At 39.9% G+C, this 14,851-nt stretch overlaps 1 protein-coding gene across 1 annotated transcript in view; it reads left to right on the forward strand.

The window, feature by feature from the left end:
• LOC115307414 (microtubule cross-linking factor 1-like) overlaps positions 1–14,851 on the forward strand; it is a gene marked incomplete at its 5' end in the record, with an annotated part of 28,144 nt that continues 13,293 nt past the window's right edge. Inside the window, 3 exons of the mRNA XM_029959389.1 lie at positions 1–51; positions 11,172–11,396; positions 12,794–12,952. Coding sequence (XP_029815249.1) covers positions 1–51; positions 11,172–11,396; positions 12,794–12,952 — 435 coding nt within the window. The remainder of the gene's footprint in view (positions 52–11,171; positions 11,397–12,793; positions 12,953–14,851) is intronic.

The following is a 14,851-nucleotide window of genomic DNA, read 5'->3' on the forward strand; positions in this document are numbered from 1 at the left end:
GAGCTGCAGCGGGAGGTGGAGGAGCTGCGCTCGGAGAACGAGTACCTCAAGGTGAGCATCGCCCGCGGACCCGCGGTGGGGAAGGGAAGGGGGCGGTAGAGGCGCGACCCCCTCCTGTCCGATAATGCAGGGACCGCGCTGTGGGTAGCAGGTGGATTAACGCTTCCTGGAGTCACCTTCTGTGGGACCCCCCGCCCCCGCCAGGCCAAATGCCTAATTTCACCCGCCGGAGAGAGACAGGGGCAGGGAGAGCCAGCTGGGCTCCTCACCTCCCCCTCCCCCCGCGAAGCGGGACCGCGGCACGGCTTAAGGGCAAATAAGAGACTTAAACGTATGATCGCGGCTCCCTGCATAGCCCGATTTGTGGGGACTAGATGAACGTCAGTCCGATGCAACATGTACCATGGTAATGTTAACGTTTGGTTGACGTGGTGGTAGCTCAGCAAACCCTGACTGTTTCTAAAGCACCGCAAACACTTTACTGGTTAGCAGGACTTTGCTTTCCAGGAACTGTTTTCCTCAGTATGACCCTTTAAGAAAAACCAAAACAACCAGTTCCCTCACTTGATGTGGAAAGGATGACAGCATTGTGCGCTTTGTTTATTGTGAACCCATTCGCCGTGAAGTACTAACAGAATTACAAGAGCAGCAATAAAAAGTGTCACTGCATCCTGGTACAGGTAGAAAAATACATCTGTATGCATCCATGCTTGGAGAAACAGAAAAGTTCAATTCAGGCATGCTCTGAGCTGGGTTGACCTGTGGGAACCTTTAGTGGGACTGTATTTATAATCTGATCTTTTGGCACAGCAAAGAAGCTACATCCATAAAGATCTATAAATAAGATAAACTGAGATAATCACGTAACCACAACCACTGTACCATTTGACTGCCTCTGGTGAGAACAATCTTTGTTCCCTGATTTTGGAAACACCCTGTTGTCAAGCAAAATAACCGTGAAAATCCACATGAGTTTTACTTGAAGGACTGGAGTTTGGTGTATAACCTTGGGAGAGAAGAGTGGTAAAGATACAAACTAGGCTTGTTAAGGGGTTTTGGCTAAGGGACAAGAAATGTTGTTCAGCGTAGCAAAAGGGTAACAGCAGGGGTGCTGCAAGGTTTTTTGCTGGGTCTGGTGCTGCTTAGTGAACTGGAAAAAGGAACGAGCAATGATACAGCAAAATCTTCAGATGACATTAAGTTTTTCTAGCTTAAGTCAAACTCAGCAAAGACCAGACAGAACTTAATCATAAACTTAACTTCTGTGGAACGAAAAAATGAAGACAGAGGATGGGAAATAAATCTTAATGTTCAAAATCTGATGCACTTGGAGGGAAGAAGGACTGAGTATGCATTTTTCTGTTTAAGTGTGTTGCATTAACTCATGAGCGTCACGAAAAAAGGAGCAATGAGAACCTGCAGGCAAAAATTATGTTAGATTTCAGTGGGAACTGAAGAGAGAATAATGAAGAAAATCTGATAATGTTTTATAGATCTGTAGCTGTTACACAGGTCAGTGAGTGTACCTGAAATACTGTGGGCACTGCTGGTCATCTAGAAAAGGATAGTAGAGAACTAGACCAATAAAAATTATTGGCTCATAGCAAAGCTTTTATAGCAATCATTGGATGAGAAACTGTGGAGTGTGGTAGGGAAATGTAATAGTCTATAAAAAGATGAGCAGCACAGAGAACCTTTATCATACGCTTCTGTTTTGCTTGACAGCCCAGAAGTAAGAGGAGATATAATGAAACTAGAATTGCACTGCCATTAGAAGTCATGGAGTCTGGGAACATCTCTTTGAATTACGGGATTTGCAGAAGTGTAATACTTAAACTTTAACACATTACAAAGTATGTGTTAAACCTTCTTGCTTTATACTCAAAGTGCTTTTTAACTACAGGAAACTGAAAAAAGAGTCTTTCTGAATTCTCTAGGACTGACCACTGTTAAGGTGTCCCACTTGGGGGACTCTGTGATCATGAGACCTGGTTGACATTGGCAAATCCTAGGTAAAAAACTTTATTCTGTGTCATTCCAAGTTTTTCACCCTGTGCAACAGTGTCTTCAGGTCTTTCACCTTGATGTCTTCACCATCTGTAGCAACTGTGTCCCAACCCTTTTTTGATTTGGGCTATGGCTTTTTCAGGCTACAGTTTTTTCTGAGACCAGTAGGATAATACAGACTCCTTTCTTCCAGTGGGCAGTACCTGGAAAGCTATGAGCTAAGACTATTGCCTCTTCTGAGGGAAATGAGTACACTGTCTACTCTCCTTGGCCCCTTGGGTGCAGGAGGTCTTAGGAGTTTTGCTTCTCTCAGAATGGTTGGAGAGGTGTAAAAATTATCAGGAGAATTCTCAAACCTCATTTTCCTTTCTTAGGAAAACCTATAAAAAACTTTTGCAAATTAAAACCACAGCACTGCCTGAGTTGTTTACTTGTGAGTTTGTTCTGTGTGTTTTTCACGTTGGAGTGAGCTGCGTTTCTCCAGAGGGGGCTAAGGGATAACCAGGATGCTGTCTATGTAAATAGACAAATGATTAGATAAATCCCATAAGAAACTTAATTTTCTGAGCATGGCCATATGCCAAATTTTGTAGCTTTCACTCCTCCTTATCCCTCCCTGCAGCTAGAGTGCAGTAGTAAGTGCACAGAATAAAGTCTGTTCAGGGAAATTTAATTTTCACATGATAAGGTCTTTCCTATATCTTTTATGTATAACACAGGTTGTAGAAAAATTTATATATATATACACACACATAGACCTAGTGCTAAAGATTACTGGAGAATAAAGTGTTCCCAGAATGAAAAAAAAAAACAAACCAAAAAAAACCAAAACAAAACGAACACAATCATTTGTTTTTATTTCTACTCGCTAAGTCCTAGAAAATCTCCCAGGATGCTTCACGGAAGCTTTTGCAGAGCAAACTCTTGTTGATGCAAACCTCTTGGACTTCATATACCATGAGCCAGATTTCAACCTGATATCAATTTTTCATCTTATGTATTTCCAGGGCTGTCATTATTCTAGATGATGCTTTGTTTCCAGCAATTGCTAACTAGCTGTAAAGCTAAACTTGTAGGTAAAGTGGCTGAGGAGAAGTGTTTACATAGAGAAGTCTCTCTTCTACTACCTCTTTGAAATTTCATCAGTGATTTCAGTTTCAAGTATTTTTTGTGTAACTTCATTTCTGGTACCTATGGGGGAAGACTATAATACTATAGCAGCATTTAAAAGGTATCACTTATCTGCTGATGTTGAAGAGAGAAATTTTGTTGTGGTGCCTCACTCTGTAGAGCCAGGAGGTCATTGATAATTGCTAGTGTGGTAGGTAAAGTTTTAGTTATTGCTAGTCAGTCCTCTTAGGAGCAAAATACTGCCCACACAAGTGATTGCTTTTCAAGATTACTTTGAAGTGTCCAGCACATGGAGAATTGTCATGCAGTATGCAAATCCTTGGAAAACTTGAAAAGAAGGTCTTCGTGGTATAGAGCCCTCTAAAGGATGAGGGATCTTGAGGAAGAGGGCCCAAATTTTAGCAATTAAACATGTTCTTGCTTTGTCTCAGCCAAACTTTAATTTAGGCTGTTTTAATTAAATAAACATGCCAGCAGAAACTGGTGTTTTAGTCACAACACATGCCCCTTTTCTCTTTACAGCAGCCTCCTACGTGAGGCATGACACTCCCTACAGCCCTTACAATGAAACTGGTGCTTGCCATGCTTTGCTTTACCTGGCCTTCTCTTTGTGCTTGTGTTGGAGTAAGTTCAATATGCCAGAAATGCTGCCACAAAATGCATGCCACAAAAATCCATTCTCAACTATCTTGGATTTTTTAGATAACAGTCTTTTTATCTTGTTTTGTCTTTCTTCTTTCTGTATTCATTTGTATCTATGACATATTCTGGATATAAGTTGAATAAGGGACCACCCCAGACCCCATTTTCCACTCTGATACACTCAACGACATTCATGTTTGTTTAAAATCACAAGGTGTGTCTTATGAGGTTACATTGTATTTCTTGACTCCCTTGAAACTGTAACTCTTTGAGTGTAGGTTTGAGCTGAACTCATAAGTAATCCCATGATTTCTTTTATTAACCTGCAGGGACTTGTGGATGTCAAAGGGTTTTGCAGAGCAAAAGTGATGCAAAGTGATGGGATCAATTTTTTTGTGTTTAGTGACGATTACCAGGGCTAGAAAAATAAAGCTTTTATCTCCCATCTCCACTTGACATGCTGCCTTTTCCACCTGGTGACTGGCAGTCTCAAAGAGAAGGTGATAATCCTGCCTGGGGCACAAAACCTGCATGGCTGGGCTCGGCCAGAGGGATGGTCAGCTGTCAGAGGGAGATGTCACTTTGGGGAAGAACAGAGAGGCCATGTGCCTTGTTAGCCCCAGCTGTGTCCCTGTCAGCCCTTACTCTGCCTGGAGGGGATTAGCTGTGTGATGCACCAGGCAATAGTTTGCCTTGGTGGCCCTCTATAGATGCTGTCAGTGTTGCACCAGCCAGATGAGTGCTCAAACGGCTTCATCAGCCCCAGCCGAGGAAGTGTGTTGAAACAATACTGTGGCTGATGCTTGAATGAAGCAGAAAAGCTGCCAGATGCTCCTCTCACTCTCAGATCCCACGGACTTAAACCAGCCCTGAAGTCAACAGGTGCTCACGGTCCTACAATTTTTTAGTTCTCATCTTGTTTTGTGCACAAGCTTCAAAAAACGTCAGATTGGTGCGTGACTTGTAAAGCAGCTTGATTTGAGAGCTATATAATAACATCAGGGGCCTAGGGACTTCAGGTTCATTAACATATTTTGCAAGAGGCAAAAATTATGGTTGTTGCTTTCTTCCCAATCAAAGCCTTTTAGAGCATATTCATTCCTACTGCAGTTCTGCTGTAAAGTGATATGGGGGATGTGTTTATTCCTTAGCAGCAGCATCTCCTACGTACAGACAGTTTGAGATATTTAAAATACAAAAACAGAGATTATGTAAAATCACAGTTCATGAATCTTGGATTTAACAAGGACTTTCTAGAAGCTCTGGATTCACCAGTGCAACAGCAGCTACCCACATAATTTCCACTCTTCCTCCCTTCTTCACTCTCCCCTCATTTCATTAAATGTATATTAAATAATATTATATTTAGAAAATAGTCCTGACGTAATCTATACACATGACTTTTGGCTAAATTAACAGAGACATTCATCCTTCATTTGCATTTTATTGAATACTATACAGTTTATTGATTTTGTGTGTTTTCATCTTCCTAGTTTGCAGATATTTCTGAGTTACTATAAAACTTCTGGACACTGATGTGTTCTAATTCACTGAAACCTAAATACTTTGCTAATATGCATAACTGTAAACACATAGTAATGAATCCAGTATCCATGTGTATTTTTTATGCTATTTTTTTGCACATCTTTTCTCCCTAATAATAATTTAATTTTTTTTCAACTAATTGTTAGGTTCCACTATTTAGTTTCTATTCATGCTCTTGAGCTAAGAGCTTTTTCTATTTTAGTGAGTAGTTCAGCTCAGTGAGGGTAGATCAGCAGGCTGACCTAAATGCAACTGGTGCTGATGCCCCTACCTTTGTCTTTATATGCAGTTTAGGGGACTTACTTTGGAGTGCATTTAGTCTAGCTGCTTGAACAAAACATCCCCATTGTGCATATATTTTACAGTTGTCCAGAGGACTCAAATAATGGAGCAAATCTGGTGCACCCTTGGAGTGTATGTCTGTATTTCATTTTGGAAGGAATCTGTTTCTTGCATGCTCTGTGGGCAGAGTGAGTGTGCAGTTGGTGGAGATGACTGGAAAATTTACTTTCAAACCTGGATCATAACCAGACTGGCCAGTAGACACAGCCCATTAGTTATGCAAGTATTCCTGGTCATTTCAGTGGGCATGACTCAGATGACAATGGGTTACTTAGAGTAATAGCTACATGGCCTGCCTCTTTTTCTTTCTCTCTCTCTCTTTTTTTTTTTCCTTCCCAAGAATCATAAACAAGGCATATTCCTATAATTTATCCATAATTATACTTCATTATAAATTAAATCAATAATAAACAAGCATGTCATCAGTAAAGGTATTAATGAGATAATGGCTTCTCTTCTGACAGGCAAGTCTTCAATTTGCACAGTTCAGATGAGAAATGACCCATCAGTAGGTATTAGGGCTACACAGTGATGGAAACTGCACACAGGCTTTCCTCTTTCAGTCAGTTCACCTTGGTAGGTGACCCTAGGCTTGGTAGACTGACAAGGAAATAGGGAATCCTAATTTTGTTTCTTTTGCAGTGAAGTCTGGAGGAATCTTGCAAAAATCAGCTGCTTAAGCATGGCCCTGTGTTCAGGGCCATGAATCTCAGGTGGGTTATTCCTATCACACTCCAAATAGCTGGAGATTAGGAAGTCATTTGGGCCAAGCACCTGAAATCTTAAGCAGTTAGACTCAGGAGCTGGTACAACTTGGGTTTCTATTGCAAATTTGAGAAGAGATGCCAGTTAGAATATTATATTCTTTCCCACACTTCCTTTTGTTTTTTTCTGATGATCAGGGTGACATAAGGAAAGAAAAGCAGTTTATTTTTTAGAAAAAAATCTATTCTTTCTTCCAGGCCTCTCTGCCTGGTGCTGTTCTTATTGAAAGTAATCGCATAATTACCACTAAATTAAAAGAGATGAAGAGGAGGCTCTCAGCCCTTACAGGAATCTACAGCAGAGTGAAGCTTCTGGTGCCAGCACTTAACCTTCCAATTTCAATTGCCACTTTGGGGTGCTGGAGCAGGTCCTCCCTGTTTAAGGAAGGGAGCAGGCTCTCCATTTTTAGATGAACAAAGAGGGATGGCTGCTTTCTTACCTGTTCATTGTAATTACTTTTAAGTGCCTGTTCTGATCTCTTTCTTCAGTTTTACAATATTAAAATCCACAATATGAAGCTCAATGCTTCCTGAGAGAGAGCTTTCATTCTCACTCATGATAATAATAGTAATAAGAACAATACATTTTAATGAAGTCAAGGATTTGGGTTATCTGGTATTTCCATCTGCCTTGCAGCCAGAACATCCTCTTTTGCAAACTATTACATTTGGTGTTTTTAAGGTTTTGGCTTTGCTGCATTTACCTTTGATTTCACAAATGATTGACATGTTTTCCTTCAAAGTAGCAGATCTACCAGTTTAGTAACTAGGACCATCATAGTTTCAGTTATAATTTTCCCCTCCACGGATCTTTAATTTAGGTTCCTTCATTTTCTGTGCACGGATCGCTGTAGAAGAGGAGCTTAAACTGTTCTGGCTTTCTAGGTCCAATTGTAACAGTTCTGACTCCAGAGATGGTAACATAAGGTTTCAGTGTCTAAGGCAGAATCACAAATACTTTCCAAGGAGAATAAGCTGTTACGAACCCTTTTCACTGCTTTTGTGGCCTGTATTGAAAACAAGATTATGTCTTCATTGTAACTAAATGTTTAACTGAGTAAAAGGTTATTCCTTTAGCCATAATTGTGTGCTGATTGACATACAAAATCTGAGCCAGATTTTCCAGAGGTGACATGTTCCTATATATATATATATATAAAGATATAAAAATAGGACTTCATGCTGCTACTCAAAAAGATTTAATCTGTCTGATTTAATCTGGGTGTTTTTCTCACTGGGCTGGACAAACTATATATGTTCAAGCCCCAAGCACTACAGTAATATAGCAGAAAATGGGCTGGTGCTGCATGCAGCCTGTACAGTGAGGTTTCTGCTCCTTATTCAGTCAGAATTGTTTGTGTCCTTGTGTTTGTGTGTATGGTGCCTTGTTTTAAAGCTCCTCCAAAGGGTGCTGTATGTCTAAATACAAGGGGCTGGGACACAGTCTGAGTTCTATGTGAAAGGTTTCAGAGCAGAAAAAAAATTAAGTGTGGAAAAGAAGTTCAATTTGGTCAAAAATATCTGAGGAGAGCTGTGTGAGGTTTTAAAGTACAGTTCCTTCATTGTATCATAAATTTTAGTCTATCTGCAAAATTACACTAGAGAAAAGCAAACTGGTATTTATAACCAAAACCAGAGGCAAGCATAGCAAAAAAAAAAAAATTACTAACTTATCAGAGTTGTGCTGATAAGGGAGATTGAGAAAACTTTGATTTTCCAGGAGGTTAAAGACTGTCCTATCTCCTGAAACATTACTCATGCCAATGCTCACAACTCTTTGGGGAACTTCTTTGGTGGGAGGAAGGACACTGGATTCAAGTCTCCAACCGACAGACACAGTGACTTTTAAGGCTGGGAGAACTCTTATGCCCACAGAAGGAATTTGAGAATATTCAGTTTCAATGGGATGATTGTTTCAGGGATTGGGTTGTTTAAAATTATGTGAGTTTTACTTTCCAAATTTGGTTGCAATAAATGCTTTGAAATCAAACATTGTTTATTATTTGTCTCTAAAAACCAACCAGATTTACTAATTACAAAACCTGATAAAGAAGGAAGTTTGAGATAAGCAATAACATTATAATTGCAGGCCACTTTATACATGAAAGTCATTGCTTAGTTCTTAAACATAAGCATCAGACTGTAAACCAGATCCCATTAATTTGGTGATGACAGTTGTTTTTCTTTATTATGGATTCGTGTTCCAGAATTTTAATTTACAACCAAATTACTAATCTAACATTAGCATTCTGAAGATGATATTAAAAAGTTAATTGAACCCGAATCTAGTGGAGGTAAATTCAACGCCTGAGTCTGCAGACATCCCTAAGAAATAACTCTGATCCTGTTCATCCCAGAGGGCTGTACTGATACAAGTACCTTAGCCAAAATACCTACTTTATAAACTGGCAATGCAAAAGTGTACTCCTTTTCTTATGTTCAAAAGCCACTGCTACTCTCTAATCAGCTTCTAAAACCTCGATGTTTTCTTCTGTGTCTCTGTCTTCACTGGGTAAACTTTAACTCTTGAAAGTATCTATATATGTGAAGCATAGTGATGCGTGTTCATAGAAAAGAAAAGTAGATCTTGTCCCCAGTTCACTCAAGTACGCATTGCTACATATTTCTTTTTTAAAATATGCATCACTTATCAAAACTTCACCAGTGTGTTGTCTGTAAACTGGCCAGAGTATTTGACTGTGTCCTGAGGAGGAGTATATAGGGCCTTGACCTTAAATTGCTTTGAAAGAATCCTGCTGGGTTGGGTCTGCAGAGCTCATTTGCTTCCTTGCTGTCTGCTGTTTGTGCTTAATTAATATATTTGAAACTTCTAAGGATGTCATGGCTGCAAGGGTAACCGTGGTGACTATGCTTACACTATTCCTTCTCAGACAGTGTATGGTGTGAGCATGATCCAGAACCCTTCAGCTTATCCATCCACACAAATATCCTGCTCCTGCACCTGACCCAGGGAGACTGTGGGACAGGATGCCCCTGCAGCAGAAATCTGAATATATTGAGAATGTACAGTGATATAGTGGGCCTGTGAGAAAACCTCTCTGTCCTTTCAGAGCATCTAGGCAGAACTGTGTAGAGTCCCAGGTGGGCTGTACTGGTGGAGTAAAGCCTCGCTGGTGAGCCCAGAGTTGTAATTTTGGAAATAACTGTCCTTGTGCATACCCAAAATTTGGCTTATGCTGTCTCAACTTACTGAAATTAAACCAAAGCTGTATAAATACTGGAGGTTTTATATATGCATGGGATTTTGGTAACAATGGTTCTGTAATTCTAACTTAACTATGCTAACAAGGCTAAAGAAGTTCTACCTATCTTTCTTTGGTCAGAACTCTTGAGAGACAATATCTGCCCTGCATTTGTTACCAAAGCTCCGGTGAAGCAAGATTAATACATCAGTCTGGTTAGGGCATGGTAAGGGGGAATGGTTGAGAGAACTGCCAGGAGAGTGTAGCAGATTTGTTCATGGAGGGACTGGCCAGGGATGGTTCAGTCAGGGGGAGAGGGGCTTTTTCAAGGGTACTAACTTCACAGCAGTGCCGTCTCCACCTGACACAAGTGTGAAATATTCTCTTGCTACCTTTGGTATTTCAAGTGTGAAATGCTCTCCAGACAACCTTGGTATTTCAAGTGTCATTTACATATCTGAAGTGAGGTGACAATGCAGCTAACCCCAGTGCAAGTTCTCCTGGAATTTTATTTAAGCTATTTTTTCCACAGAAAGTTTGGTCTTTATAGCAAATGCAATTTTAAAGAAATCAATATAAATACAAGTCATCAAATACAAAAATTAATAGTTCATTTCAAATATTCTTGTCCCGGCTCTTTTTCTTGATTTTTCCCTCTGATTTTGTTCAAAGATTGTAGAGTCATATTTTTTCTCTCATGCAGTAGTTTAATACCTTGTACCCCTGTGCTTGGAAGACTTTATAGCAATTCAAGCTCTGGAGCTTCAGTCACGCACAGATTAAACAAATGGGAATGATGGAGCTTATCCTGTTCAGCCGCAAATCTTTAAATCTGACTTTAGCCTGCATGTGCCACTCATGGTATAATGTGGAATTGGGGCAGTTCATGATGCCCAGAAAAGAATGACCAAGTTATTCCCATGGGCACAGATTTTGTTCTGTCCCCGTGGTCCTGTTATTGAAATGTGTGTGCACACAACAAAAACCCAGTTTCTCCTGCACACAGCCTGTGTCATGAAGCCTGTGCATAGTGCTAGGCTCAGGTGGAACAACATTTTCATATGGAGCAGTTCAGTACATAGTATAAAGATTTATTAAATTTTTCAAGGGACAATTTCATTTTTGAGAAATGCTGGTTGTTAAAAAGGCACATCTCACAGAAATGCTGAGGTACTTGGTTAAGTAGGTTTACTGTAGTCTCAATAAAGCAAGGAAACAGTTCAAATAGTGATAAAGTATTATGCACTTTTAATTTTAAGTGGAGAGGGTAAAATGAAGGTGTTACCTGTATCAGGAGACAGATAAGGTCTGCTTTTTATTATTAAAGCAATTGTAAGAGATATGACAAGTATTCATTGATTTAGTTCAGTTTAATTAGTCAATGTTGGGTTAAAACCTCTGTTCCTGTGACTTCTGGAGCTGCATGTTGCAATCTGTATCACTCCATTAATATGGTATCCTAGCGAGCATGTTTCCTATTTTGCTCCCATGGGTGAGATTTAGAGGTATGATGGAGCACTGTTTTGACTTCTCACAGGATGAGCTGGATGAACTTCGGGCTGAAATGGAAGAAATGCGTGACAGCTATTTAGAGGAAGATGTTTACCAGCTGCAGGAGCTCCGGCGAGAGCTGGACCGGGCAAACAAGAATTGCCGCATTCTGCAATATCGTCTCAGGAAAGCAGAACAGAAAAGCTTGAAAGTTGCACAAACAGGCCATGTGGATGGAGAGCTCATTAGGAGCCTGGAACAAGATTTAAAGGTGGGTTGAGCGATTCATATACACAGCAAAAGAGAGCAGACTGTGATGTGGCTCTTTGCAATGGAAGTGAGGGTGACACATGAAACAAGCAGTAGTTCTCCAAGTGCCAGAACCAATTTCCTTCTGCTGTGGTGGAGAACAAATATTAAACTTATCATCATAAAAAGATGTGTCACTGAGTAAAAAAACATGTGTTTAGATTCAAAATAAAAGAAAGTCAAGTTACATTTAAGCCTTTGAAAAATTTAAAGGATCTTTTTTTACTGAAAACCTTAGCTTTTCAATACTGTATAAACAAAACCTGATACCTTTTTCCAATCCATGCTGTTTCCTTCCTTTTCACTTCTTGCTTATGCCAAGTATCTTAAAAAAAACTAGTCAAAGCTGCATTTCTTAGTGTCTTATGAGTTACTTGTAACATTAACAGACTTATAATATTTTAGTAAGACAGAGAGAGAATCAAAATGCTCTTTCCATAAAAGCACAAATCCCTGTAAAAATAATATTAATAAACAGCTTTTATATTTTTCAGAAGTGTTTCCTTCAAGACCAAATTAGGCTTTGTATAGTCATCATGTTTGTCTAGTTTCATCTTTTTTAATATTGCTATCTTGTAGCTGTTTTTAAAATACGTTTGTAGAGAGGGACTGCTTACCACTGGAATTATTAAGCATTTTGTACTTAAAAATGCAAAACATAAAATCTTCAGAAATTGGAACGATTTGTTGTCAGCAGTGGAAATGAAAGTAACACATCAAATCATCAAACCTTTTAAAATATCAGACCTAATTTTGTCTTTTATGATAAAAAAACCAAATTATAACCTTATATAATTGTATATATGTTGTAATTCCATAATTCATCGTTTTGCATGATGTATCACCTTTCCAAATGTTTTTGGAGTATATGTTTATCCTTGTTAGGCTGGACTCAGAAAACCTAAGCTATCATATATTTCTGTGCTTTCATATCACTCTTGCTTAGTTATGATTGCTGTTAGAGCAGCAAATTTGGGTGGATGACTGTTGCATGGATGTTGCTTTGATCGATGACCTGTCAGCTTTACAGCACAATTCCTATCTTTTGCTTTATCTACGTGATATACTGGAACTTTGATGGGCAGGTTTGGTATCTGCTTGTTTCCTCCCACTGTTCTGACATTGTCTTAGCATAATGTGGAGATGGGTGATCAAACGTGTTTTCATTCTGGATTTCTTTATTAGAAATGAATATTCGTTTTGGAACTTGGAAAACTCGGAGGCTTTCATCAACAGTGTCATAATTGAATTAAAAATCTCTTGGCTTTCTAGGGCTGTAATATGCTTTTACTGTAAGAGACATACTGTAGCTGTTGCTCCCCATGGATGATCTTCATGCATTTGTGCTCTTCCTATCAGGTAGCCAAAGATGTTTCTGTCAGACTGCACCACGAGCTGGAGAGTGTGGAGGAGAAGCGTGTGAAAGCAGAAGATGAAAATGAAGTCCTTCGGCAGCAAATCATTGAGGTGGAGGTATCCAAGCAGACGCTGCAAAATGAGCTGGACAAGTTAAAAGAGGTAAGCAATTGTCAGGAAAGGCATGCAGAGCAATGTTGGTGGGTTAGATGGGAAATTTGATGCACAGGTTTCTTAGACTAGATCTGACATGAAATGCTTTCCAATATTGCTTGTACAATTGCTCAAAAGGTCTCTTTTGTTACATGTCCCAAATGCAGTGATAGTTTAGAAGCAATAGAGATGTGGATGATGTGGCTTTTGTCTGTGCCTTCTCACAGGGCTTCTGTCCCATTTTAAATTGCCTTCTTAAAACCTCTCTTCCTACTAGAGCAAAACCCTTTGATTTGACTCCAGCTAGCTCTGGCTCTCCTTTGCACAGACTGGGACTTCCACCTACTTGAAAGTCAAATGAGGTGTGCATGACTTGTCTCTGAGAGGATGGTTCAGATAGGCAAGCCGCCGTTTTGGCTGGTACTCTTCAGTGGTGACAGTGGGAGCCACCAGCATGAGCTAGGCAGCAGGAATGTGGTCTGTTATGTATAAATAACATTGCACTTCAGGCACAGAAATGCTGCCTCTTGAGAAAAGGGATCATTTCAACTGGAGCTGACACATAGTCATACTGGGTGAAGTGATGATCCTTGGAAGCAAGTGAGCTGAGGAGCAGGGGACAGTAAAGGAAAGCCAAATACTAAGCATGGCTCTTTACTGGAGCCCACATCCCAATGTGTAGCAGTATTTCTGTTCTCTTAACAGTACAGCAGATTGACATCTCACAGCCTCTGCTCTGTTTTAAACCAGATTGAGATAGAGCATTTAAACATAATGAGGTAAGGCATTTATCCTCTGAGCCCTGGTCAGATTTAGAGAGCTGGTGCAATTATGTGTTATTTTAATCTTTCAAACATTGCTTGCAAGTCAACTGGCACAAAGCCTGGCTTAGTTTTATAAGGACAACACCTACTTAATTTCTCTTGCGTTTGAGTTATCAGTGGTCCAGTGCAAGAGTTTAGGAGCATTTTGTACCTAACAGAACAGGTCATCAGCTGGTGTAAATATCAGGGTTGCTTAGATTACTTATGAACCTGACACAAAGGATAAAGTCTGCATGATGTTTTAGCTATTCTTCTTTCTCAATATTATTTATGAATGCTGTGCTTAATGGACAGTACTATGTTACAGGGTCTGCAATCTATACTCCGTACAAAAATACCATCTCATTGACAGTCCTGAACATATTGCTTGTTGTTGATTAACATGCAGGTCCAGTAAGTACTGCTTGGTCATCTTTGAGATTAAGCAGTTTGAGAAATTAAACTGTGGGTGACCAGTGGGGAAAAAAAGAGGTCCATCAGTGCTGAAGTCTCAAGGTAGCTCTAACCAGGCTGAATTTGCCTTGCTGCTTAGATTGCTACAGTCTAGCCATGCTGGGAAGCTCCATTGACTCTGCTTCTTCTCTGCTGCATTGAGAAGCAAAGTGAATGCACCCTTACTTTCGAAGCGGGCTTTGCACCCTAAGAGGCAGCAGCTGGAGGGGAGCTAGGGAAAGGGAAAGATAGCAGGTAGAATGATGGGATGTATTCTTCTGATCTGGAGATACAGCAGGGCATAAAATGGATCATAAGATGTAGTAGTAGTAGCAGTAGAGATAATTTGGTTTCTCATGCCATGAGTTGTGGTTTCTCTGGCAGTCGGAATTTCACAAGGTCACAGTAGGTGAGAAGATGGAGGTTTGAGTCCTTGACAGGTCATACTGGGACAGATGAGCCAAAAGCTGGAGAAACACAGCAGTGTGTGTGTCAGATAAGTATGTGTTGGCAACGTTGTCGACATTGCTAAAAAAAAGAAACTAGTCTTGACTCAAGATGCGTTCAAATAACTACCAGAAGCAATGCCTTCTTAGAAACATTTAATATGTACAAAGCTCTAAAGGAGCGTATTACAGACATGCCAGAGGGA

This window comes from Manacus vitellinus, unplaced genomic scaffold (assembly GCF_001715985.3).
Source record: "Manacus vitellinus isolate BGI_N305 unplaced genomic scaffold, ASM171598v3 scaffold_1_pilon, whole genome shotgun sequence".
Classification (NCBI taxonomy): domain Eukaryota; kingdom Metazoa; phylum Chordata; class Aves; order Passeriformes; family Pipridae; genus Manacus; species Manacus vitellinus.